This window comes from Erythrolamprus reginae, chromosome 1, assembly GCF_031021105.1.
Source record: "Erythrolamprus reginae isolate rEryReg1 chromosome 1, rEryReg1.hap1, whole genome shotgun sequence".
Classification (NCBI taxonomy): Eukaryota; Metazoa; Chordata; class Lepidosauria; order Squamata; family Dipsadidae; genus Erythrolamprus; species Erythrolamprus reginae.
The window spans coordinates 126051594-126078074 of record NC_091950.1 but is presented as its reverse complement, the minus strand read 5'-3'; the positions used below and the strand labels follow the sequence as shown (position 1 = coordinate 126078074).

At 44.5% G+C, this 26481-nt stretch overlaps 1 protein-coding gene across 1 annotated transcript in view; it reads right to left on the bottom strand.

Annotated features, from left to right (window-relative positions):
* Positions 1-1003: 1003 nt before the first annotated feature.
* Positions 1004-26481, bottom strand: part of LOC139173949 (uncharacterized) — a 39599-nt gene continuing 14121 nt past the window's right edge. The window contains exons 3-10 of the mRNA XM_070763924.1: positions 24879-25205; positions 23571-23675; positions 22210-22635; positions 11063-11371; positions 9286-9600; positions 6231-6542; positions 2730-3025; positions 1004-1874 (exon numbers count right to left, since the gene is read on the bottom strand). Coding sequence (XP_070620025.1) covers positions 1872-1874; positions 2730-3025; positions 6231-6542; positions 9286-9600; positions 11063-11371; positions 22210-22635; positions 23571-23675; positions 24879-25205 — 2093 coding nt within the window. The 3' untranslated portion in view covers positions 1004-1871. The remainder of the gene's footprint in view (positions 1875-2729; positions 3026-6230; positions 6543-9285; positions 9601-11062; positions 11372-22209; positions 22636-23570; positions 23676-24878; positions 25206-26481) is intronic.

Sequence of the window (26481 nt, the reverse complement as noted above, 5' to 3'; positions counted from 1 at the left end):
GATAGCATCCCCTACATCACCTACCCTTTGGGGAGGATCGGGCCTGGTTCAGCAGAACCGAGACCCCCGGACGGTGGGGATTCAGAGCTGCCCTCAAGAGGGCGAGGGCAGCTCCATGTTGCTGCGGCCATTGACCCCACCCCTCTCCTCTATGTGTGTTTTTTAAGTAAGATGGCTGGATCGGCAAGGCTGGGATGGATGCTTGATAAAAAGCATCTGCTATTCCTGTTCTAATTAGATAATTTGCAGAATTTTGATTAGCTTTATATGTTGGTGTTCTGCTTTGGCAGCCTCTGCTGTCTTCACCACAGATGAAGGGACTTGATGTAGATCATTGAACTAGTCTTGGTGGTCTCTCTATGATTGCAATTCTCTCTTCCATCTTCTCCGAGTCTTAATGCCGCCCGGTGTCGGGTCAGTGCTTAGGACTCAGTACCCTGGACAGCACCCCAGAAATCAAGGAGCAAGTTAAAGTTTTAATGGAGATTGGGTTAATGTGCGGGTTCCAAGTAACACCCCCAATGAAAGAAGACTCCAAAGTTAGAAGTTCCTCCATTTTATTAGAGATGTCATATTGGCACATCTGGGAAAACCTGAATCTGAAAGATTCCAGGTTTTCCCCACCCAAAAGCCCAAGTCCCTTCCCCTGCACCCACATGTCCATCACATAGTCCAATCAAGCCACCATCCCAACTGGAGATGCCTCACAGTCATGCCACTCCAAGTGCAGGCCAAATGTCCTTGGCTCTCAGAGACAGAAATGTTGTTATGACTAGATATCCCCACAACTCCATGCACTCCCCCTCCCAGTTTCCCACAGCATTAAGTGTGGCAGCCCTGAAGTTCCAAAGAAAAAGATGGCCTCCAGGACTGACACTTGACTGGTACTTCCTATTTAAAATCTTGCACTGTATTACAGAGTTTACAATTTTAATTAAATGACCTGTACTTGAAACAAGTATAAAACTGCCCATTAAAAAAGAATGGAGGACAAAAGTGGCAATTTTTAAATAAATGTATAAATTTAATTTTTTAATTTTTTTAAAGTACAAATATAATTACTTTTCAATTTTTTTCAAAATTTTAAATTGATAGCATTCTGTAAACAAAACATATTCATATCTTTTCAAATGATTTGAAAAATGGTATATACAAAAAAGTACAATAATCAGTTAAAAATAAAAAAACTTAAAAGGAGCTATTTCAATAAATTGTCTCTGGTTTTACTAGAATACAAACGTAACATAAAATTTGTAGGGCTACCAAAATTTTTACTACCTCACTGCGTGCGTGGCTTAGGCAGGACGCCCTGCATTTTCTTTCAATATCTTTCAGTGCAAATTGGGTGCTCTGGGGTAGAGCTCCATTTTCACTACCCCACTGAGTTCCCCCACCCCGTCCAAGCAGTAGCCCACACGTCATCGAACTGGGATTAAGAGTAAAAGGAATGTAAACTATGATTGTCCAATACTGCTCCACCCAGTAAAGTTCAGCCTGCTGAGGGGATGGACTACCACCTCTTTAAAACTTCTATTATTTTAAAGGTAATAAAAACATTTATTGTTGCTGGGAAAAATTATATATCCCCACTTGGAAGACGTAATCCAACCAGGTAAACGTGGATCTAGTATACAGTTGGCTACACTTACAGTACTGAAGACTTTATCCATTTCCTGTGATCCAGCAAGTTCAAATTCTTCACAATATAACTACATTAGCCCAGTCCAAGGATCTTGCACAGCTGAAGTCTAACTCAAAGTGAATTCAAAACATTTTATCCAACAGATGGTTGCAATGGCCTTTGTAGATGTTTGTAGGTTCTTCCTTCTCCAGGGAAGATTGAACTATTCTAAGTCAGGTGGCTGGACAGCTCACTGCAGATGCAATAACAGTGGGAAAATAATTGTGTTTTGCTCCTCTTCTTGCCACAAACTAATGCCTTCAAGAATTCCTATCTTGGCTCAACCACACAGCTGAGGTCTCTGAAATCAACTCTAGCCATTGGACTCATTGCTTCTGCTCTGGGGTAGCAGCTGTGACTATATTGAAAGCCCAGGTGGTACCTTTCCAGAAAAGGAATTCTCTGTGCCAAACCAAGTCTAAAATCTATCTATCTATCTATCTATCTATCTATCTATCTATCTATCTATCTATCTATCTATCTATCTATCTATCTATCTATCTATCTATCTACCCACCCACCCACCCACCCATCCACTCTTTCTTTCTTTCTTTTTTCTTTCTTTCTTTCTTTCTTTCTTTCTTTCTTTCTTATAAGCCACCCCTCTCCTGACAGACTCAGGGTGACGGAACGCATCCCCTGCGATAATCGAGGGAACACTGTAATGGGAATCCGCCCCTGTATGGATTGGTTTGAGCATCATTGCAGATGCCACTGCTTCTGAGTAGAATCCATTCTAGCAAGCATACTAAGAATCTTCTGATTGTTAGAAATTAACATGGTACAAAAATTTATGGACTAGAGACTTCACCAGAATACTGTAATGTTAATGATGGAGTGACTAATAAGCACTACAGAGCCCTTTTCTTTATACAGCTAACACTGCTTACACTACAGTTTTCTCTTTCCATTGTTATTATTTAGTGAGAATTTTGGGTTCATTACAACAATTGGGAGACAACTGACTATTCAGTTTTTGGAAAATAGTCACTGGTCTGGATACTACTCCAATAAATAGACTATTTATGTATGAATCTAACCAACCTACCTTTTCATTTAGTGTTAAGCTTTTTTCTTCAATAGATGTTGAATGTTTAACTTCACATCGTATTGTCTTCACAGAGCCCAGGTTTTTTGGATGTAAGTGTACTTTACTAACAAAGTAACATAAGTGATCTTCTCCAATCTCAATATTCTTGGGATTGATATTTTCAGATATTTGTCTCCAGCCGTGATACCATCTGACTTGTACATCACAAGGGGCAAATTGTGATATAGAAATTTCAAGGAGGATATGCTGATGATCTGGAATCACCTTTATTTCAGACAAAACAGGCCGTTTGTCTAAATGAGAAGGAAAAACAATGGAGCAGAAATGACAATGTAAATAATACCGTGTTTCCCCGATAGTAAGGCCATGTCTTACTTTCTTTTTACCCCCAAAAGCCCCACTATGTCTTACTTTCGGGGTATGTCTTACATTACCATCCCCGGAAGCGAGCCAGTTTATGCCCTGGAAACCAGCTACTCTTCCAGCCAAGGCACCTTTTGAGCGGCGTTGCAAAAAAACAACAACACATCTTACGTCTCCCCTTCCCCCAACCCCGGCCTCTTTCACACAACCCGACCTCTTTCTTTCTCCTTCTCTGGCAGATCGAGCGCGCGAAGTGGCACCTCTCACCTTCCGCCGCTGCTGGCCGCCCGCCCTCTTTCGCCCAGCGCCGCTTGAAAGGACCCCCCCCCTTGGCTTCTGCGATATGCCGGAGAGCCGGAGAAGGGGGCGTCCGGACCCCCCCACCCCCAGCAGAAGCCAAGGGAGGGGGGTCCTTTCAAGCGGCGCTGGGCGAAAGAGGACGGGCGGCCAGCAGCAGAAGGCGAGAGGTGCCCCCTTCTCCAGCTCTCCGGCATATAGAAGAGGCACCTCTCACCTCCGCCACTGCTGGCCGCCCTCTTTCGCCCAGCGTCGCTTCGGAAGCCGCCGAACGCCGTCAGGGGGGTGCTTGGCGAGCGGCACTTGGCGAACGGAGAGGCGGTCACCAAGCGCCCCCCTGACGGCATTCGGCGGCTTCCGAAGCGACGCTGGGCGAAAGAGGGCGGCCAGCAGCGGCGGAAGGTGAGAGGTGCCTCTTCGCGCGCTCGATCTGCCGGAGAGCCGGAGAAGGAGGCACCTCTCGCCTTCTGCTGCTGGCTGCCCGCCCTTTCGCCCAACGTCGCTTGAAAGGAAACCCCCCCCCCTTGGCTTCTGCTGGGGGTGGGGGGGTCCGGACGCCCCCTTCTCCGGCTCTCCGGCATATCGTACCGTGTTTCCCCGAAAGTAAGACATATGTCTTACTTTCGGGGTATGACTTATATTAGCCGACCCCCCTGAAACCCCCCATATGTCTTACAATCGGGGGGGTCTTACTATCGGGGAAACACGGTATGCTTCCAGGACTTGGCTTAATATGATTAATGAAAGAACAATTTTTAATTTAAGAAAACACTTTAAGGGTTGATCCTCTGGAATCTTGCATAATGGAACGATCGCATGTGAACTTGGCATAAGACCAACTGCACAATTTTTACCAACCATAAAGTGAAGACACTTTCTACACCATTTGTAACAAAACCCAAAGAATGGAAATCATGTCTGCAACCTTCTCTATGACTGACCATTTAAGATGGACATAGCAAACGTTTTTGTTGTTGTTTTTGTTGTTGATGTCTCAATTTTTATTTTATTAAAAACATTAAAATACGAACTGTGGAAAAAAGAAAAAATACAAAGGCAAAATAAAGCTAAATAAGACCACACCAAAAAATATGCAGGAAGTAAAAACAAACATATACATGTTGTTATGGCTTATTCTACAGTTTTCTTTGTGTTTCCAGCACTTCATTGAAATTCAGTAACAGTATTACATACAGTAATATAGGCATCTGCAGTGGAAGGAGAATGTAGGTTTGTATTGGGATGTGCAATTTGAGTATGAAAGGACAAGGGTTGTGTTGTGTCATCATGTTTCATTATTTGGGTGCCATTGCGGTTGGAAATGGTTGTCTATCATCTTACTAGTAAGTAAGATAATCTTATCCCATAAATATTTTTCCACATGTGATAAAAAGCCAGGGGATCCAGGTGGCAGGGTCAAAGAAAATGAGACAAATTCACAGAGTGATGTTGAGCATCTCTGTTTCCAGAGATGTCACATCTGGGCCACTGTGGACATCTTGAAACTAGCCTTCATCAACAAACATATCCCAGCCATAAAAACTGACACCAGATCCAGAACAACACAGGACACCACCACCAATCACCCTCGCCAGACCTAAACCCACACCCACCCTACAGACAAAATACAACCACCACCCAGAAGCCAAACCCCAGCAGCGCCTCCAACTGCTGCACCCCCCTCTGACACACACACACAAAGCAAACTGACACATACCATAAACACATGACCAGACCACAAACTTGCAACCAAACCAAAACCTAGGATGTTACACCACAGACATCAAAAAACAGCTGACTAATCTGCAGGCTCCAACTGCCACAACTACTCAGGATGTCACACCTAATCTGTAAACTTCAACTAATCTGCATACATCAATTGCATCAATTACTCAAGGTGTTACCAGTACCAACTAACCCGGAGGTTTCAACACAGCCTACAGCAGCTGAGCCAGCACTCCACACCCACCCACCAGTATTTATAGAGGGATGGCAGCTCAGATCACACTTCATTTGCCCGAGCATAAAGCTGAAAACATCAGCCTAAAGATGACGAGTGGGACCTTGTCGAAACGTTGCCAGGAATCTCTGAAACATACACGGGAAGAAACCCACATATGCCAAGACCGACAGACAGACAGATAGACATAGATATATGCTGCTCACTCCAAAATGGACTCAGAGTGGCTAACAGCAGAAATAAATACCACAGCAATAAAAAACAGTTAAAATCTAGTAATAAAATCAACAATACAATAAAAACGGCAACGTCATAAAAAACCATACATACTTACAATCAACCTAATTCCAGGCATGCCAGAAAAGCCAGGTCTTAGTGCGGATCTCTGGGGGCAGTTGATTCCAAAGGGTCGGAGCTACCACAGAAAAGGCTCTTCACCAAGGCCCCACTAACCGACATTGTTTGGAGGATGAAACCTGGAGAAGGCCCCCTCTGTGAGTCCTTATTGACCGCAGCAAGGTATGAGGGAGGAGGCAGTCCCATAAATAGTCTGGCCCTGAGCCATTTAGGGCTTTAAAGGTAATAACCAACACCTTGAATTGCGTTCAGAGACCAACTGGAAACCAATGTAGCTCGCGTAAAATTGGAGTAATATGGGCATACCTTGGTATACACGTTATTACACACGCCGCTGCATTTTGAACCAGCTGAAGTCTCTGAACACTCTTCAAAGGTAGCTTATAAGAAATGAGGCTGTGCTACACTCCTCCCCTGTTAAAATTCTATTCCTTTTAATAAAGCCTAAAAAGCATAAAAGGAACCTAGCTTCACCAATTAACATCAGAAACAAAACTAATTTTTTTAAAAATGGTACATACCTGGAAGTTTTACATACACTTCTCTTGTAATAGGTTTTGTCAAACTTGCATGGTGCACCTTGAAACAAATGACCTTATCACAAACTGAAGCAGTAGCTTTAAATTCAAATATAGAAGTTAATTTGTAACTTCCTTTACAAATCATGGTTAAATCCTCTGTGATTACACCATTCAGTTTTGAATTATCTCCCAGGAACCACTGAGTACCAATTTTTTTAGAATTGAAATCTGTGACATCACAAGTTAAAGTTACACGTTCTCCATAATCTGCATCACTTGGTTCAATAACAATATTTGAAAGTTTGGGAAAATCTATAAATGTGACAAAACAGAGAAATCAACATTAGACAAGGAATCACTGTTAAATGCAAACAATACCCTAATATACAGAGCATCAAATGTGATAAGAATAATTGTTAACATTATATTGTTACCGCAACAAAGAAGGAATCATCATTCAACCAGAACTTGTGCTGTTATAAATGATTAACAACACTATTTCCCATAGAACAGTGCTAATACATGAAATCAGCTCTCAATTGATTTAGGCAAATAGCAATTATTTCTGTTTCCCTGCTTCTGGTGTACATATGTTGGTCATGCAGTAAGATATCAGTGCTTCTCACTATTTGGTATGTTTCCACCCATTAATAGATGGCATGTTATTGTATATTGATATGAACTTAGAAGTTAAATATGTGTAACAATACCATAAAGTTTGTTTATCTATTTATCATCTATTTGATAAATCTATCTATCTATCTATCTATCTATCTATCTATCTATCTATCTATCTATCTGTCATCTTTCCTTCCTTCCTTCCTTCCTTCCTTGCTACAGCTGTGGTAGTACAGAAATTAGACTGCAGTACTGCAAGCTACTTCTGTTGCCAGTAGTTTGGCAGTTCAAATCTCACCAGGCTCAAAATTGACTCAGCCTTCCATCTTTACGAGATCAGTAAAATGAGGCCCCAGATTGTTGGGGGCAATATGCTGACTCTGTAAATCACTTAAGAGAGGGCTATAAAGCACTGTAAAGCAGTATAACTGTCCACGTGCTATTGCTATTGCTCTCTGTCATCTATCTATCTTGACAACTGGTTCCTATTTATGACAGTTGCAGAATCCCAGTGTGATGTGATCAGTTTTTGTGACCTTTTGACAAGTAAAGTTAATGGGAAATCCAGATTTAACAATCAGGTTACTACCTTAACAACTGTCTATGGAGATTCACAGTCATCTAGGTCATGGTTGGTCATATTACGCTGCCTTGGGGTATACCACTGTTAACAGGAATGGGATTAGATAGGGTGCTCCCTATTTTAACCACTTGTCATCTGTTTGACAGGAACACAGTAATCCAGTCATATAGGGGTCCAAAGATGCCACAGGATTTCAGTTTCAGAAGTAGTTTATCATGAACTACTGAATCGAAGGCTTTACAGAAGTCTATGTAAATTGCGTCTATGGTTTTGTCCTGGTCAGGTTTTGAGGTCCATATGTTTTTGCAGTGTAGTAGTTGCAGATTGCAGGATAATTTTTTCCTGAAACTGAATTGCTTGTTTGAAAGTAGGTTGTTGTTTCTAGGTGGAGGGTAATGGATTGGTTTATGATTGATTCCATGACTTTGCATGCGATGCAGCATAGAGATATTGGTCTGTAGTTTTCTACTAGACTGGGATCTCCCTTTTTGAAGATGGGGATGACCATGGCTAGTGACCATAAGTTTGGTAGGGAATTGGTCAGGTGGGGGTTGCAACTTACTTCTACTAGTGGTGCTGATGTGCATGCAGTTCTGGGTTACAGGCGTGCACACACACATCAGAGCGGGATTTGGCTTCTGAGCATGCACAGTTAGCAAATCTTGCGAGAAGACACATGGGCACATATGATTTCAGCAATTTTTTTGCTTCTGTGCAAATATTGCCAAAAATCACCAAAATCTCTCGTAGTCATGCATCTTCTCACAAAATTTTGCTTCCTGCGCATATACAGAAGCCAAATCTTGCTCCGATGCAAGTGCCCGCCCACCGGTCATCTGGAGCTGGGCGCGCAGCTCCATTTTTGCTACTGAAACTACACACACATGTCCAGGTAGGAACCCAATACTGGAACAGGTCCTATTAGATTTTTCAAAGATTATGCTTAGTGGTTCACCTATGGCTATGAAGAGCTTTTTTAGGAAGTATACACATAATGCATCAGGTCCGATTGACAGAGAAGGTTTTACGCTGCACAATGCTTTTTCAATGTTGTCTTCAGTGAAGTCTATTTGGGTTAAATCATCAGGGAATTTGGGGCATGAACCGTTGCTGTTTACAAAGACTGAGCCAAAGAACATGTTGAAGAGGTTAACTTTGACTGTTTTATCGTAGCATTCTTTGTTGTTCAGTCTTTTTAATGATGGGAAGGATCTCAAGTCCTTGAGTTTGTTATTTATGAAGTTGCAGAAGGCACGGTTGGATTTTGTGCACAGAAGATTTAGTTATACAAGTGGTTGTTGTACATTGGGGAAACAAAACAAACACTTCATAAACGCATGGCACAACATAAGAGAACAAACACACCAGGACTAGATTCAGCAGTCCATCTGCATTTAAAAGACACAGGCCATTCATTTGAAGACAACATATTTTGGACAGAGAGGAACACTAGTTTGAAAGAAGACTTAAAAAGGCTATTTACTGAACAGCCCTCTCTCGACAGAGGGGGATGGATATGACATCATCTATCTCCTTTCTACAACAAAGTTATTTCAACAGTTCCAAGGCAGCTCCACACCTATTTGCACCAGTCAGGTGACTCTGATGATACAGATAAACCTCCAGGTGACCTTAACAATCCACTGTCTGCAAGGAGTATAAATCCATTTCCAAGCATCCTGTCAGAAGTGAAGAAGCTTCTTGAATGAAAAACAAAATGTGTTCAAAGAAAAACCAGAAAGCCCAGTTGCCTGTTGAAAAAAGTACCTTTTGGACAACCATGACCTAGATGACTGAGAATATCCATAGATACTACAAGGGACATAGATTATTTGAAACAATGATAGCAATCACCTTTCAGCAGGACTGTATACCCATTCCGTAAAATTATGTTGCAATGATGTATTTCAACAAAGAAGTCCATTTCATGGTCTTCTGCACTGGGTGTAAAGGTTATTTCACTTGCCCTGGAGTACCACTTTGATACTCTGTCCAACTGTGGTGGCTCTGTTTTAATTGTAGCATCCGTGAGCTTTTCAAAGCCCTTTGTCCAACAAATGTCACACTCAGGTGGATGGTATTCTGTCAATAAGCATCTCAGTGTGAGGGGTTTCCCACACTCAGGTACAGGGGGCTTACATTCAATTTTGTAAATTTTGGGGGTCAGAACTGTAAATAAAACACAACAGCAAATGACAGAGTTAGTATTCAATACAGAGATGTGAAGTCAAAGCACAAACTTCTCTTTCCACATAACTGTTTAGCTTACACAACTGTGTTAAAGTCATCATGCAAACACAATAAAGTGTCAAATGAATATAATCTGGTGAAAAAAAATGAAATAGAAAATGGCCTCAATGATAAAATAATATCAGATGAAAATTTCTAATTTGGTGAGGAATTAGATTTTTGGTTATTTATGGAACATTGCAGAAAGAGGACATGTACACACTTTAAAAAAGGAGATCCTGTAATCTGCATATAGATGCAACTAATGTTATTAGCATATATTTGCCCATTTTGCACATCCAAATTCTAGCTATTTGGCAGTGGCAAATGAAGTAAAGTCACACCATAAGTCATAAAAAATAACCTGCTCAGTAATATCTCTTTCTGCTTCAGAAGAATATTGCATGAAAGAATTGAGTTGATTTCAGATACCAAAGTCAAACACTATCTTGAGAGAATGTATGTCTTTCCCTTCTATTACCAGGTAGGTCCTTGTGATAGCTCAGAATTCTGCTGTGGGTGTTTATAGCTTTCAGAAATCTAACATCTGCCCAATTGTATAGGGGGAAAGGAAGGAAGGAAGGAAGGAATTTTGTAACCTAAATATTGATAGATGTATTTTTTACACATATATTGTAAGAGGAGTCTTATTCTTACTTAGATGTAGGGAATATTATTCTGAGAAAGAAAAATTTAATTGAATTCAAACCTTGTGGCAATGTAGGAAGAGAATAATTGAAAGACAGAGCAACAAGGTAAAATATAAGGGATTGAAGGGATTGTGACTATTAAAGTACAGCAGCAGTAAAAGTTTAGAAGTATCAGTTGTTAAAAGAGTGGAATTATATCAGGAACAGGATTATTTATTTATTTATTTTTGCAAAAAGGAGCAGCACTTTACTTGAACTACCCTATACCTTAGCCCAGTGATGGCAAACCTGGTTTTCCTCGGATGCCAAAAGAGCATGTGTGTGTGCTAGCGTGCATGCCCGAGTGCCCATACCCATAATTCAATGCGTGGGGCAAAAACAGCTTCCCCCAGCCCCCGGAGGTCCTTTGGAGACTGGAAACGCTCTGTTTCCCAACTTCTGGTGGACCTAGTAAACTCGGGTTTTGCCCTCCCATGCTCCAAAAAAACCCCACCCCCACCCCCTGGAGGCCCTTTGGAAGCCAAAAATGCCCTCCCAGAGCCTGTGTGAGCCAAAAATCAGCTAGCCGGGACATACATGCATGTTGGAGCTGAGCTAGGGCAATGGCTCACGTGCTAGCAGATATTGCTCCGTGTGCCATCTGTGGCACCCGTGCCATAGGTTCACCATCACTGCCTTAGCCCTTAAGAGTAAAAATATGCAATATACAATATAGGATAATAACAAAATTGTAGTTTTTATGCTCCACTTACCCACAGAATTCATCTGCCACGAAGATTCTTTGTATACCTGTGATCCTTCAAGCTTAGCTCTGCAGATGAACCTCTTTCCAGAATCTTTCACTTGAGGACAATAGTTGATCTTGCTGATACAAGAGTAAAGCCCATCATCACCTTTTGTGGGTGAAGTTGAAAAGGAACTCTCTAGAATTCCATCGTCATTATTCCAACAGACTTCCAGAGTTTCCGGAAAATAAGAATGAAGTTGGCAACTAAGTGTGAGAAGTTCATTTGATCTTGGCACATTTGTGGAACAATGAATTTCATGAAGCACTAGTAAGGCTAGGAAGAAAACCAAAAAGGTTTCAGTTCAAGCAGCAAAAATGTGATGTGCAGAGATATGCCCAGATACTAGTAAAGAGCCTTCAAAGCCATTTCATGAGTCTTCCAAAGCTTTGATGACATCTCTTACTATTTTTCCTTGCCTGCTATTCCATAGCTGATTATTTACACAAGCAAGGTGTATGTTAGGACGCTGTCCATAACTGTTGGATTGGCAATATATTGACTGCAGATATTGCAGACTGCCACAAGAGGGAGCTAGAGATTATAGCTTATTTCTCTGAGTCACCCTCTCTGTTTTTCTTTGTCTGGCTACTCACTGTTAATGGCTATTCACTGTTTGTAGTTATGTATATCAGCTAAAATGTGTTTAGGCTTGATATCTTAGAAACATAGAAACATAGAAGACTGATGGTCCATCTAGTTTACTATTATACTCAGGGCTGCAATCAGGAATTTTGGGACCCCATACAGCCTAAGTGTCTGCCCCCACCCCGCCATTTTAAAACTACTGCCCCCAAATACCGTGCAATGCCACCATGGCCACACACCCTGGGCAGGGCCTCCCCCGGCCCTCTGAGGTCAAACACAGCCCTGATGTGGCCCTCAATGAAATTGAGTTTGACACCCCTGGCCTAGAGGCTAAATCCTATGACCAAGGGCTAAGAGAACGAGTATGTTTAGCTCAACAAATAGAAAACTGAGGGGGAATATAATAGTAGTTTCCCAATCTTTAAAGGGCTGCCACAGAGCAGATGGCATCTATTTATTCTCCATGCCACCTGAAGGTAGTACAAGAAGCAATGGGCGGAACCTCACCAAGAGGAAATGCAATCTGGAAATAAGAAAAAACTTGGGACTGGGCGGCATATATATATCAATATATCAATATATCAATATATCAATATATCAATATGTCAATATGTCAATATGTCAATAAATAAATAAATAAATCCCTTCATTTTTATTAAAAGAAATTAATAATTAAAAAAAGCCAAAATCCATTACTATTAAAACTAAAACAACCAGCAAAACTATTAATAAAAACAGGTGAGGGCTGGGGGTTTTTTCTGTTATTATTTAAGTGCTTTTACCATATGTTTTAAATCAAGAGTCACCGCTCTCTTTCCTGTCATTCTCTGCCTCAATCATTTTCTCATTTCTCTTTTTTTCTCCCCTTTATTCTATCATTTCTCTCTCTCTTCCTTCCTCTCATCTCTTTCTTTCTCTTTCTCTATCTTGCTTTCTTCCTCTCTCTCTCTTCCTTCCTCTCTCATCTCTTTCTTTCTTTCTCTTTCTCTTTCTCTATCTTGCTTTCTTCCTCTCTCACTCTCTTCCTTCCTCTCTCATCTCTCTTTCTTTCTTTCTTTCTCTTTCTCTATCTTGCTTTCTTAATTAAGCTGTTCCACCCCAGATGCCTGATGGATCCAGAGGGCTTTCAGAAGGCGCTTGGGATTATTCCAGATACATTCGTACACAGTTCGGCAGAGTCTCTGGCTGAGGCCTGGAACAAGGCTGCAGCGGAGGCTCTTGACCGAATTGCGCCGTTGCGACCTCTCCGCGGCACTAGACCCTGTAGAGCTCCATGGTTCAATGAGGAGCTCCGGGAGTTGAAACGCCAGAAGAGACGTCTAGAGAAGCGATGGAGGAAGAGTAAGTCCGAATCCGATCGAATACTTGTAAGAGCACATGTTAAGACTTACAAAGTGGTGCTCAAGGCGGCAAGATGCGCATATCATTCCGCCTTGATTGCATCAGCGGAATCCCGCCCGGCCGCTCTGTTTAGGGTGACCTGCTCCCTTCTTAATCAGGGGGGAGTTGGGGAGCCCTTGCAGAGTAGTGCCGAGGATTTTAACACGTTTTTTGCTGATAAAATCGCTCGGATCCGAGCGGACCTCGACTCTAATTGGAATACAGAGTTGACTGACAACGAGTCAGTTGAGGTGACTGGGGCACGTATTTGTCCACCTGTCTGGGAAGAGTTTGATCTGGTGACACCTGATGAAGTGGACAAGGCCATTGGAGCTGTGAGTTCCGCCACCTGTTTACTGGATCCGTGTCCCTCCTGGCTGGTTTCGGCCAGCAGGGAGGTGACACGGAGCTGGGTCCAGGAGATTGTCAACGCTTCTTTGGGGAGGGGGTCCTTCCCGGATCCCTACAAGGAGGCACTTGTGTGCCCCCTCCTCAAGAAGCCTTCCCTGGACCCAGCCATTCTCAATAACTATCGACCAGTCTCCAACCTTCTCTTTATGGGGAAGGTTGTTGAGAAGGTGGTGGCGCTCCAGCTCCAGCGGTCCTTGGAAGAAGCCGATTATCTAGGTCCTCAGCAGTCAAGATTCAGGCCCGGCTACAGCACTGCTTTGGTTGCGCTGATGGATGATCTCTGGCGGGCCCGGGACAGGGGTTTATCCTCTGTCCTGGTGCTTCTTGACCTCTCAGCGGTTTTCGATACCATCGACCATGGTATCCTTCTGCGCCGGCTGGAGGGGTTGGGAGTGGGAGGCACTGTTCTTCAGTGGTTCTCTTCCTACCTCTCTGGTCGGTCGCAGTCGGTGTTAGTGGGGGGTCAGAGGTCGACCTCTAGGTTACTGCCTTGTGGGGTGCCTCAGGGGTCGGTCCTCTCCCCCCTACTATTTAATATCTACATGAAACCGCTGGGTGAGATCATCCAAGGGCATGGGGTGAGGTATCATCAGTATGCAGATGATACCCAGCTTTACATCTCCACCCCTTGTCCAGTTGGCGAAGCAGTGGAAGTGATGTGCCGGTGCCTGGAGGCTGTTGGGATCTGGATGGGTGTCAACAGACTCAAGCTCAACCCGGATAAGACGGAGTGGCTGTGGCTTTTGCCTCCCAAGGACAATTCCATCTGTCCGTCCATCACCCTGGGGGGGGAGTCACTAACCCCCTCAGAGAGGGTTCGCAACTTGGGCGTCCTCCTCGATCCACAGCTCACATTAGAGAAACATCTTTCAGCTGTGACAAGGGGGGCGTTTGCCCAGGTTCGCCTGGTGCACCAGTTGCGGCCCTATTTGGACCGGGAGTCACTGCTCACAGTCACTCATGCCCTCATCACCTCGAGGCTCAACTACTGTAATGCTCTCTACATGGGGCTACCTTTGAAAAGTGTTCGGAAACTTCAGATTGTGCAGAATGCAGCTGCGAGAGCTATCATGGGCTTTCCTAAATTTGCCCATGTCACACCAACACTCCGCAGTCTGCATTGGTTGCCGATCAGTTTCCGGTCACAATTCAAAGTGTTGGTTATGACCTATAAAGCCCTTCATGGCACTGGACCAGAATATCTCTGGGACCGCCTTCTGCCGCACGAATCCCAGCGACCAGTCAGGTCCCACAGAGTTGGCCTTCTCCGGGTCCCGTCAACTAAACAATGTCGTTTGGCGGGACCCAGGGGAAGAGCCTTCTCTGTGGTGGCCCCGACCCTTTGGAACCAACTCCCCCCAGATATCAGAGTTGCCCCCACCCTCCTAGCCTTTCGTAAGCTCCTTAAAACCCACCTCTGTCATCAGGCATGGGGGAATTGACATGTTCCCTCCCCCTAGGCTTATAAAATTTATGCATGGTACGCTAGTGTGTATGATTGGTTTTAATTTGTGGTGTTTTTTAAATTAATTTAAATATTGGATTTGTCTTATATTGTATTGCTATTGCTGTGAGCCGCCCCGAGTCTCCGGAGAGGGGCGGCATACAAATCTGATTAAACTTAAACTTAAACTTTCTTCCTCTCTCTCAATATCTACCTTCCTCTCTCATCTCTTTCTTTCTTTCTTTCTCTCTTTCTCTCTTGCTTTCTTCCTCTCTCTCACTCTCTTCCTTCCTCTCTCCTCTCTCACTCTTTCTTTCCCTCTCTCATTCTCTTTTCCTTCCTATCTTCTCTCTTTCTTTCTCTCTCTCTTTCTTTCCTTCTCTCTTCCACTTTTTTCTCTTTCTCTCCCTCTTTTCCTTCCTTCCCCTCTTCCCCTCCCTCTCTTTCTCCCTCTCTCCCTTTATATTTATCTCTTCCTTCCTTCCTCTCTCCCTCTTGTTCACTTTTCTCTCCCTTCCCTCCCTCCTTCTTTCCTCTCCTCTTTTCCTCCCTCTCTTTCCTTTCTCTCCACGTCTCCGGCTTTGCTGACCGGCAAAAGGCTCAAGCCAGGCTGCCAGCTGCCCAGGAAAGCCAGGAAGGTCCTCCTGCCCCCCCTCAGCCAAAAACACAACGGAGGTCTTCCGCCACCAGCTTGGCTTGAGCCTTGCGTTGCTCCACCCCGCTTCACCTGTCATCCTGGACCTCCGTTGTGTTTTAAGGGGAGAGCGTCAGGAAAGCCCTGTGCCGGCCAGGAAAGCCGGGTTTGCTTTCCGTGAAAGCAGTGCGCCTTTTAAACACGCTGCTTTCTTGCAACTCTTTCCTGTGGGGGGGGAGGAGGCCACTCCCCCCCCCCGGAAAGAGGTGCAGGAAAGAAACCCGGCTTTCCTGGCTTTCCCGCCACTCTCCCCCAAAAACACAACGGATGATGACAGGCAGGACAAAGCGGGGTGGAGCAATGCAAGGCTGAAGCAGGCAGGAAGAGGAGGAGAGGGAGCGGATCAGACGGGGGCAGCGCCTTCTACTGCCGGTGCCTCCCCGCCCCCGCCCCCCGCGGGCTGGCAGGGGGATGGGGACTGCATGCCCATGGAAAAGGGCATGCGGGGCAGTATTTTGGGGTGCGCGCGCGCTCACGCGCACAGCCTACAGGGAACACTGCATCAAGTATAGCAGCAGATATGCCTATGGGTGGTGGTGGAAAGCAGGGACGCCCAACTCATGCCGCGCGTGCCGGCCAGGGCCCGGATGAGGCGAACGCCCTGCCGCCCAAAAGCCTCGTTTCCAAATTCCAATTACCAACGCCGCGCCGCCGCCACCCCAAAGGGGCTCCTACCTTGCATGTTGAAATCACCCATAACCACAATATCTCCCTTGACTGCCATATGGGTAATTTCATCCACCATTTTGTTGTCATAGTCCTCAGATTGCCCTGGAGGCCTATAGACCACCCCAATTCTAATGACAGAACCTTCTTTATTTTGCATGCTAATCCAGAGACTCTCCAGATCTTTACATGTATTTTGAATTAGTGTTGTTTTTAGACTTTCCTTAATATAAATGGCTACTCCACCTCCCCTTCTCTCTATTCTATCCTTCCTATACAATGTATATCCTGGTATGGATATTTCCCATTCATTAGAATCCTTAAACCATGTCTCAGTTATGGCAACCAGATCCAAATTATCTCTAGATATTATGGCCATTAACTCACAGAGCTTGTTGCTCAAGCTTCGAGCATTCGTGCACATTACCCGAAGAACATTATTTTCATTATATGTTTGTGTTGATTATGACAAAGACAACTGGTAAGAAAGACTATGTACCTGATAATATTTGGATTGTTATTCTGACTATTATGGATATGACTTTAGACAGTTTATAGGAATACAGTGATCCCTCTATTATCGCGAGAGTTCCGTTCCAAGACCCCTCGCGATAATCGATTTTTCAGGATGTAGTGGTGCGGAAGTAAAAACACCATCTGTGCATGCGTGCCCCTTTTTCCATGGCCGCGCATGCGCAGATGGTGTTTTTACATCCGCAGCTGGGAAGACCCAGCAGCTGAGGAGCTGCCTGCCTGCCCGCTTGTCTGCCACTTGTCCGCTTGTCCGGCCGCCGCTTGTCCGCCGCTTGTCTGCTTGTCTGGCCGCCGCTTTTCCGCCGCTTGTCCGGCCGCCGCTTTTCCGCCGCCGCTTTTCGGCTTGTCCGGCCGCCGCTTTTCCGCCGCTTGGCTGCCGCTTTTCCGCTTGTCCGGCCGCCGCTTGTCCGGCCGCCGCTTGTCCGGCCGCCGCTTGTCCGGCCGCCGCTTGTCCGGCCCGCCGCTTGTCCGCCGCTTGTCCGCTTGTCCGCCCGCCGCAGCTGATCTGCTCGGCAGCGCAGTAGCAGCGAGGAGCCGAAGATGGGGTTTCCCCGTTGCCCACGCCGGGGTGCCGCCCGCCGCTCAAGAGCAAGAGGGGGAGAGATAGAGAAAGAGAGAGAAGGAAAGAAAGAGATGAGAGAGGGAGGAAGAGAGTGTGAGAGAGGAAGAAGCAAGATAGAGAAAGAGAGAGAGAAAGAAAGATGAGAAAGGAAGGGAGTGACGTCATCGGGTGGAAAAATCGCGATATAGCGTTTCGCAAAGATCGAGATCGCGAAACTCGAGGGATCACTGAGTGATCCCCCGATCATTGCGAGGGTTCCGTTCCAGGACCCCTCGCAATGATCGGTTTTGCGTGAAGTAGCGCTGCGGAAGTAAAAACACCATCTGCGCATGCGCAGATGGTGTTTTTACTTCCCAGCAGCGAGGAGCCGAAGATTGGGGTTTCCCCCCCACCCACGCAAACTCCTCGCTGCTACAGCGCCCGCCGCTCGCCCGCCCTTCGGCGGCCACCCGCCGTCCGCTCGCTGCTCGCCCGGCCACCCGGGTTCGTTTGGCTTCGGGACATGCCGGCGGCGACGTTTTAAAACAGCCGCACGGCTTCCCAACTGAGTCCCGAAGTTCGCCTTTGACTTCGGGACTCAGTTGGGAAGCCGCGCGGCTGTTTTAAAACGCCGCCGCCGGCATGTCCCAAAGCCAAACGAACCCGGGTGGCCGGGCGAGCAGCGAGCGAACGGCGGGTGGCTGGGCGAAGGGTGGGCGAGCGGCGAACGGCGGGCGAGCCGGGCGAAGGGCGGGCGAATGGCGGGTGGCCGGGCGAAGGGCGGGCGAGCGGCGAACGGCGGGCGAGCCGGGCGAAGGGCGGGTGAAGGGCGGGTGGCCGGGCGAAGGGCGGGCGAGCGGCGAAGGGCGGGTGGCCGGGCGAAGGGCGGGCGAACGGGTGCTGGGGGGGCTTCGCCCTCCCGCCAGAAAGAGGGAGAAGACCCAGGGAAGCCGCCCAGCAGCTGATCTGCCTGACGCCATCTACGCATGCGTGCCCATAGAAAAAAAGGGCGCGCATGCGCAGATGGTGTTTTTACTTCTGGGTTCAAAAATCGCCATATAGCCATTTCGCAATGATCGGGCTCGCAATACCCGGGGGATCACTGTAAAGAGATTGCCTGGAATTTACTGTGTGCAAACTAAACTGAAAATCACCCACAATATTTTTCCAATAATCTTCAGTTGCTCAATGTTAGGAAATGTATCTGATCTGGATCTCTATCAGTATTCAGATCTGATACTAGTACCAGAGTGTCGTGGGATCTTGATTCTGTCCCTTTATTAATGTAATCCTTGTACTGCCTTACAAAGTAAGACCACACTTGAAATACTGCATCCAATTCTGGCCACTACAATACAAAAAAGATGTCGCGACTCTGGAAAGAGTTCAGAGAAGAGCAATAAAAATGATTAGGGGGCTGGAGGCCAAAACGTACAAAGCACACTTACAAGACTATGGCCCGTGGGACAGATATTGCCTACCCACACATTCTATCTGGCCCACCCACAGTAGTGGTTAAGCCCCGCCTCCATTCTGCCATTGCTGTTATCTTCCAGCTCATGGGGGTCTGCTCCCTGCTAAGATAAAGCTGAAAGGCACGGGTGGGCGGGTGAGGGACAGCTGATGAGGCGATGCTGGCAGTGCAATCATGTGATCCCTGGCTGCCCCAGATGCTGTTCTGTGGAGAGTTTGGGTGAAGATGTGGGCTGGGGGAGAGAGTGAGTGCCATCAGCTTCATCTTCCAGCCCACAGGGCTTGTAAAGCTCATCGCAGTGCCCGCAAATGACAGGAGAGGGAGACACACTCAATTATCCCTTTCTTTTCCTTGCCTTCCCCGAGCAGCGATGTCTGGGGCCCTGAGGGGGGAGCAGAGGCGTCAGGGCTGCTTCCCCCACCCAACCAAGCTGGGTCTGGAAGAGTCCAAAGAGTTGCGGGCAAGCACCAGCTTCTGTGCCTGCCTATTGTTCTTCAAGTGCCTTGCACAGCGAAAGCTAGCATGCTTAACAATAAGGGAGACTGGATCCCCTCCTCCTTTGGGAGCTCTTTCCCTGCCACAAACATCCCTGGCAACTCTCTCTCTCTCTCTCTCTCTCCCCTCTTCCTCTCCCTCTCTCTCTGAGGCTGATAGAAGATCCGGTTATAGCTGCCCACCATTTCCCACCAGTCAGGCAGAGAGAGTAGAGGATAAAGTCTCTTCGGAGAGGGGCGGCATACAAATCTAATAAATTATTATTAATTATTATTATTATAAAGAGACAGATTCACCAAAGACGCTCATCCGTGTGTGTGTGTGTCGCTCTTTCTTGCTCACTCAGAAACCTTGTGTTCTTTTCACTACCCATTTTTCTTTCTTCCTTTTAGAAATCCAAGTTTGCTGAGGAATGAACAGCAGAGGCTTCCCATCTCCTCCTCCTCTTCCTCTCATGCACACACTCCCATTCAACAATCCCCAAGGCAAACATGCATGTCTTTTTGAGAGAGTGAGAACAGACACAGAGATTGGGGGGAGGAGACTGAGAGAAAGAAAGAGAGAAATGAAGAGGGAGAGAAGGATGAGGGGGAGAGAGGGAGAGAGGGAAATAGAGGGAGAGAAAAAAGAAAGAGATGGGAGGAAGGAAAGGGGGAAGGAGAGAGGGAGAGAGAAAAAGAAGAGAGAGATGAGAAGGAGTGTTTAAGGTTGCAGACACCTGAGCCAGGAGAAGGAACAATAAGAAGCAATGGAATCTTTGTCTTCAAGTCTTTAAAGAACAAATGGATTTGCTTCATGTTTCAGAACCGTGAGTTCATATTATGAGGAAGGGGTTTATATGAGGACTGTGCTAATCATAAAACCTTTTGGCTTTCAATAAAATAAAAGATGCCACTAAACTCCTTCTGAAAGAAGGTGATCAAGTCCAATTTTATGTAGATACACTGGATTTGCATACCGGCCACAGACTGGGTAAGCCGCGGCCAGAAAATTCAAGGGGCTGTCAAGCCACGCCTCCACAGGAAAAAAATTTAAAAAGGACAACACAGCCGCGTGCCTTCATCTTTTTACTTCACTGCACCATTTTTGTTCTGTTGTAAGTTTGTTACCATTACAGCCAATTCCTAATAAAACGAATCAGGCTACAACGTGTCTATTGCCTTATTCTGATCTAACAACTGGCAACGAGAGATGAGAACCAACGCACAAAGAACAATGGAAGCCTCATTGGTCGCAAAAGCCCCTGAATTCTTCGATCCAGAGAAGGGCAGCTGGCAAACGTATATGGAGAAATTTGATATATCCGGTCTTCAGAATGCCGAAAGCAATAGGCAAAGGGCCAACTTCTTAAATCACTGCGGCTCACATATCTATGATCTGGCATAGACATTAACAGATCCAGACCCAGTAAATTCTGTTTCATGGGCCACACTGAAAAACACGACATACAGATACAGCATCATGCCCTGGCACAAACTAAAAATATACAGGGGTGGACAAAAAAATGGCATCATAATGTTTGAACATGTTCAAATCAATCAAAACTTGACATATTTGAATTTTTTAAAAAATTCTGTTATTTGATATGTTTTTTAAAACTACCTTTTTTTTTTACAGAAATTTAAGGAAATTGGTTATAACCTTCTAGAAATGGCAGACCTCTCAGACCAAATGGTTGGTGCTCAAATGGCAGGCCTAGTGTAACAGAAAGTGCCCGAATGTTTGGCATTTCAAGAGGTAATGTCTCAAAAGTATTGGCTGCTTTTGAAAGAGAAGGGAAAACGTCCTCAGCTAAGCACAGGTCTGGTCGAAGTTGTCTGAGAGAGACCGTCGGACTCTAAAGCGAATTGTTAGACTGCAGCTCCTAAAATCACTGCAGAGCTCAATAGACATGTACAGAACCCAGTTTCCACAAAAACTGTTCGAAGGGAGCTTCACAAATCTGGATTCTACGGAAGAGCTGCAAGGTGTTTCCATTTTATTGTCCACCCCCTGTATATACCAAACTTAAAAAGAGAACAATTAGATCCTATTTCCACAATTATACGGGACTTCCAGGGAAATGGGATTCCGGTATTAGGGAGAGTGGGGTACCAATAACTTTTAAGAATAAGGTATTAACGTTGTCATTGGTTGTGGTTGATGGGACTAGAAATACACTATTGGGGATGGAATGGAAGAGACCGTTGTATATAAGGGTAATGGGGCTCCATAAGATACAGGAAGTCAACAGTACCAACTTTAAGGAATTTCCAGACATTTTCGTTGCTGGGTTGGGAACGTACAAAGGGCCCCCAATATCTTAACCTAGACCCGACAATAACCCTACTGAGACTGAAACCCTACAGAGTGCCCCTGCCACTCCTCCCGAAGCTCGACGCCCAAGTAGACAAACTTATAGGCCAAGGAATCCTAGTTCCAGTAGATTATGTGCCCTGGGAGACCCCTATCATGACCCCCCTTAAGCCAGATGGGTCAATAAGAGTGTGCGCCGACTACAAATCAATCTTGAATAGAGCACTCCAACACAATTGGAACTATCAATCCTAAGGGGAAATAGTGGTTATTCCCCCAGTCCTAAGAAAAAGAGTAATGGAAATTCTTCACAAGGGTCATCCAGGGATAGTGAGAATGAAAAGTCTAGCTAGAAGCCACTTGTGGTGGCCAGGATTGGACCCAGACATTGAACAGTGGGTTGCCACGTCACAATTAATATTCAATGCATGGATTGTAGTCAAAGGTATCTTCTGGGATCCTGGCTGGACCAAAATTAGCTAAGCCTCCTCTATTTCCATACAATTTGAAACAGAGCAGTTCTCATAAGAAAACCATGAAATAACTTTAAAATTTCAACATCATTTAGTATTCTGCCATTATCCACACTTACCTATGACTTTATATGATTTTCTTTTAGTACACAATCCATGCTGAAAGCCCTTATGTTTAACTTCTAATAAAAGTTCAAATTTTTTCAGCTTCTGTATATCTGGATTCATGCAGATTTTCCACTGGAAGTCATAAAAGTTCATTGGTTTTGATTTTAACACTGGATAAACTTTAAATATGTGCTCCATGTTCCCAAGGAGAGGAATATTTTCATCATCTTCCGTAGGTTCTTCAACTTCATTTGAAGAAGGGGAGCTGGCAGTTGAAGACCAAGAGGCTATTTTCTGTTTTGGATTCTGAAGTTCAGTTACTAAGAAGAGGTCTATTTGCAAAGGCTTGGGTCGAAAGTGTGAAATCAAGCAATGCAACTCTGTTTCTTCCAAATCCTTCAGTTCCTCACTTCCAACCATTTCCACAGATGGCGGATCTATGAAAAAAATAATGGAAAAAGAAACCCTGTTGTTTGAAATGTTGCATCAATTTTTTAGAATTATTCTTTCAACATTTTACAAAGCATTATTCTATTATTAAAAACAGTATGCATATCTATCCAGTGCATTTCACTGCTGTGTGCATTTCTTAGATTGGCAAACAAAAAATTCAGGGACACTTTGCCCTGCTCCAATAACTAAACCCTACTCTGGCTCATAAATGAGACAAAAGATGGGGAGAGAAGTTAAGAAATCTGATTGTTGGGTTCTCTGGCTTTATTTTCATTTTCACCAAGAACAGACATCCCTCCATCATTCTTTTTTAATACTGGACAGAGGGAGCAGAGTGAAGGTGAGTTCACACAAGTGGCCAGACCGGCAAGTTTACTCATCTGCCAAAATTTGCTCTGATTTTGTACTTGTGTTCTGTACAGGTGCTAGAGTCTTGTTCCAGCTAATAATTGGACTTCTTTTGGACAACAGTTTAATGCTGTTCTGGAAAAATGGTGTCTAAAAAGATTATATAGCAAATCTTGATTTAGTAATAGCCTTGTTTAGTGATCGTTCACAGTTACAATGCTGGTAAGAAAATAATTTTGTAATCAGTTCTTACATACATGACCTTCACAGATCTATAAAGTAAAAGGAAGGATAAAGTAAGATCATAAATGCCATTTTACTTAGTGAATGCTTCACTTAATGGCTGAGTTACCAGACCCAAATGTGATCACTAAACGATGACTACCTGTAATTTAATAAATGCAACATATTTAGTCTATTTTCCATTTTCCTCTATTGGTCTTTGCCTCTGTGTGGCTCTGAGAATTTTCCAATAATGATACTTTAAAATTAACTTTCACAAATGGAAATTTTGGCTGCAATTTTATAGACAAATAACAGTACTGATAAAGACATATTTAGAATGACTTACATTTCTTTAAAAAGTGAATGTACAGAAATGATCCAACTATAGGGGAAAAAATCAGAAGGAAACCTAAAACCAGCCCAATTATTAATCCAGTAGTTGAGTTCGGTTCTGTAGAAAGACAATAAGAAAAGAAATTATGTTGTTTCTGATAAACTCAAAATATTTATTGCTCTTGTTGCTTTTAATAAGCAAGCATTTTACATGTAATTACATAATAAGAAATAATGCTGAAACAGGGTAGACTGTCATAAGCAAAATACTAAGTCAGGGGTGTCAAACTTGAGGCCCAGGTGCTGGATTCGGGCCACGGGGTGCTTAAATCTGGCCTGCAGGGCTGCCTGGAAACAGTGAAGGACTGGATCACAGTGCCTCTGCGGGTAAAAATGGATGCCCCCCCTTGAGCAGCCCTCCTAAGCTCCATTTTCACTGGCAGAGTTTTGCAGGAGGCTATTGCAACTGAAAAAGATGCCCAGGAGCCTGTTTTCACTAGCAGAGTGCTTGGGCCACCACACGCATCCCCAACATGAGTGATGTCAAGCTGGCCACGTCCATCTCAACCCCCCGAAGTCAAACACAACCATGATGTGGCCCCCAATGAAATCAAGTTTGTCACCCCTGGATTAAGTTATGAAAATAAATTATTGCACCATCTAATAGCACAATCTAGTTGAGTCTGGGGCATAATCTAATCTCATATTTCATCAGTAGATTTTAAAAGCAGGATCTTAAAATATGTCTAGAATTTATGAGATGTGGACCAATTCTAGTCAGCCACCACAAGCCTATCAGTGCATACAATATATTTGGGGGTGGGGGTTGCCCCCAATAATGTACTAAATAATAAATATTTCCTTACTCTGAAGCACAGATGCCATTTTATTGCCTATTAATGCTCTATGCTTTAAGTTTTATTTTGTGGAATGTTTTATCATCATGAACAATTTGAGGTCATGTGGAAAAATAGTCAAACCACCTTGGAATTCTAGGCCTTGTTGTTCCAATGCACTTTACTTTATCTTTCTATTTCTCATCTATTACTTATCTCATTTTTTCATAAACACTTCCTTTTTAGATAAAATATTGTAGACATTTTCATAATTATTTGGTGAAGGGGCATATGATTCTACCTCAGACTGTAAATTTATAGGCAAAAGTTGTACACCACTGAGATCAACCCTGCTGAGAAGTCAAGAGGATAATTTATGTAATATAATACTTTTAAGTACAGTTCGTCCTCAACCTACAACCACAATTGAGCCCAACATTTCTGTTGCAAAGCAAAAGAGATGTTAATTTTTTCATAAAGAGTACCTGTTACTGTTAAAGTTACATTGGAGACTGGATATCTGGCAAATGACTTAAGCTTCGCAATACAACTATAGACGTTTCCTTGATCTTGTGCAGATGGTTGAAGTCTCAGTTTACTGGTGGCGTTGTAAGTGCCATCACCATTTCTCACAGAAGTTCCTGTATAAATATCCTCCTCAAGTATGCTTTTATCCAACATGTACTGAGAATGTTTTTGCCAAAGAATGACAATTGAATCAGGATAGAATTTATTCACTCTACATGTCAGTGTCTTTACATTTCCTTTTTCAATCTCAAGTTCCTTGGGAAACAGTTGGACAGTTGGTTCAACTATATTGAATTTGAATAAAAATGGAATTAGTTATTGATTTTTCTACATACGTTGTATTTTATTTTGCCTTTCACCCTCCCAAACAACATTTGCATTTAACATCCAATTTCAAATAACAGTTAAAGGAAAAAGAAAAAAAACCCCACATATTTTCCAAAAACTATGGAAAAAGGATGGATGGATGGATGGATGGATGGAAGGAAGGAAGGAAGGAAGGAAGGAAGGAAGGAAGAGGAAAAGGCAAATTATGAAAGTGTAGGAATGTGGTGTAAACAAGGTTGTTTTGAAAGGGTAGAATAATATGGAGAGACATAGTGAATGGTTTGGTATAAATTAGTTTTAGACATATCTCTTTATTATTTTCATGCATTTACAATACTCTTTTGTGTGTTATTTCCCCCCCTGTACTTTTCACAGTACAATGTTCCCTCACTTTTCGGAAATTGCGGGTTGCGAGTCTCTCTTGATGAAGTTGGACTTAGGGGTTCAGGTGGGCTTATTTCTCACGTACCTGCCTCCCAGCTGCGTGTCAAAAGCCCTGCCTGTGCTACTCGAGGAGGTAGCCAGGTTGGCGGTGGAGTTCCCCGGACTTATTGTCCTGGGGGACTTCAACCTGCCGTCACTCGGCGAAACCTCTGGGTTGGCACAGGAGTTCATGGCCACCATGACAGCTATGGACCTGACTCAAGTAGTTCAGGGTCCGACTCACGAGGGAGGACACGCGCCTGACATGGTATTCCTCTCCGAGCAACTGAGTAATGGTCTGAGACTAAGGGGCTTAGAAGCACTGCCTTTGTCATGGTCAGACCATTTTCTACTACGGCTTTACTTCCTGGCTCCAATCCTTCCCCGCAGGGAGGCGGAACCAATTAAGATGTTCCGCCCCAGGCGCCTGATGGACCCAGAGGGCTTTCAGACGGCGCTTGGGGTTATTCCAGATGCACTTGTCCACAGTTCGGCGGAGTCTCTTGCGGAAGCCTGGAACAAGGCTGCAGCGGAGGCTCTTGATCGGATTGCACCTTTGCGACCTCTCCGTGGCGCTAGACCCCGTAGAGCTCCATGGTTCAATGAGGAGCTCCGGGAGTTGAAACGCCAGAAGAGACGTCTAGAGAAGCGATGGAGGAAGAGTAAGTCTGAATCTGATCGAACACTTGTAAGAACTTTTATTAAGACTTACAAAGTGGCGCTCAAGGTGGCAAGATGCACGTATCATGCCGCCTTGATTGCATCAGCGGAATCCCGCCCGGCCGCTCTGTTTAGGGTGACCCGCTCCCT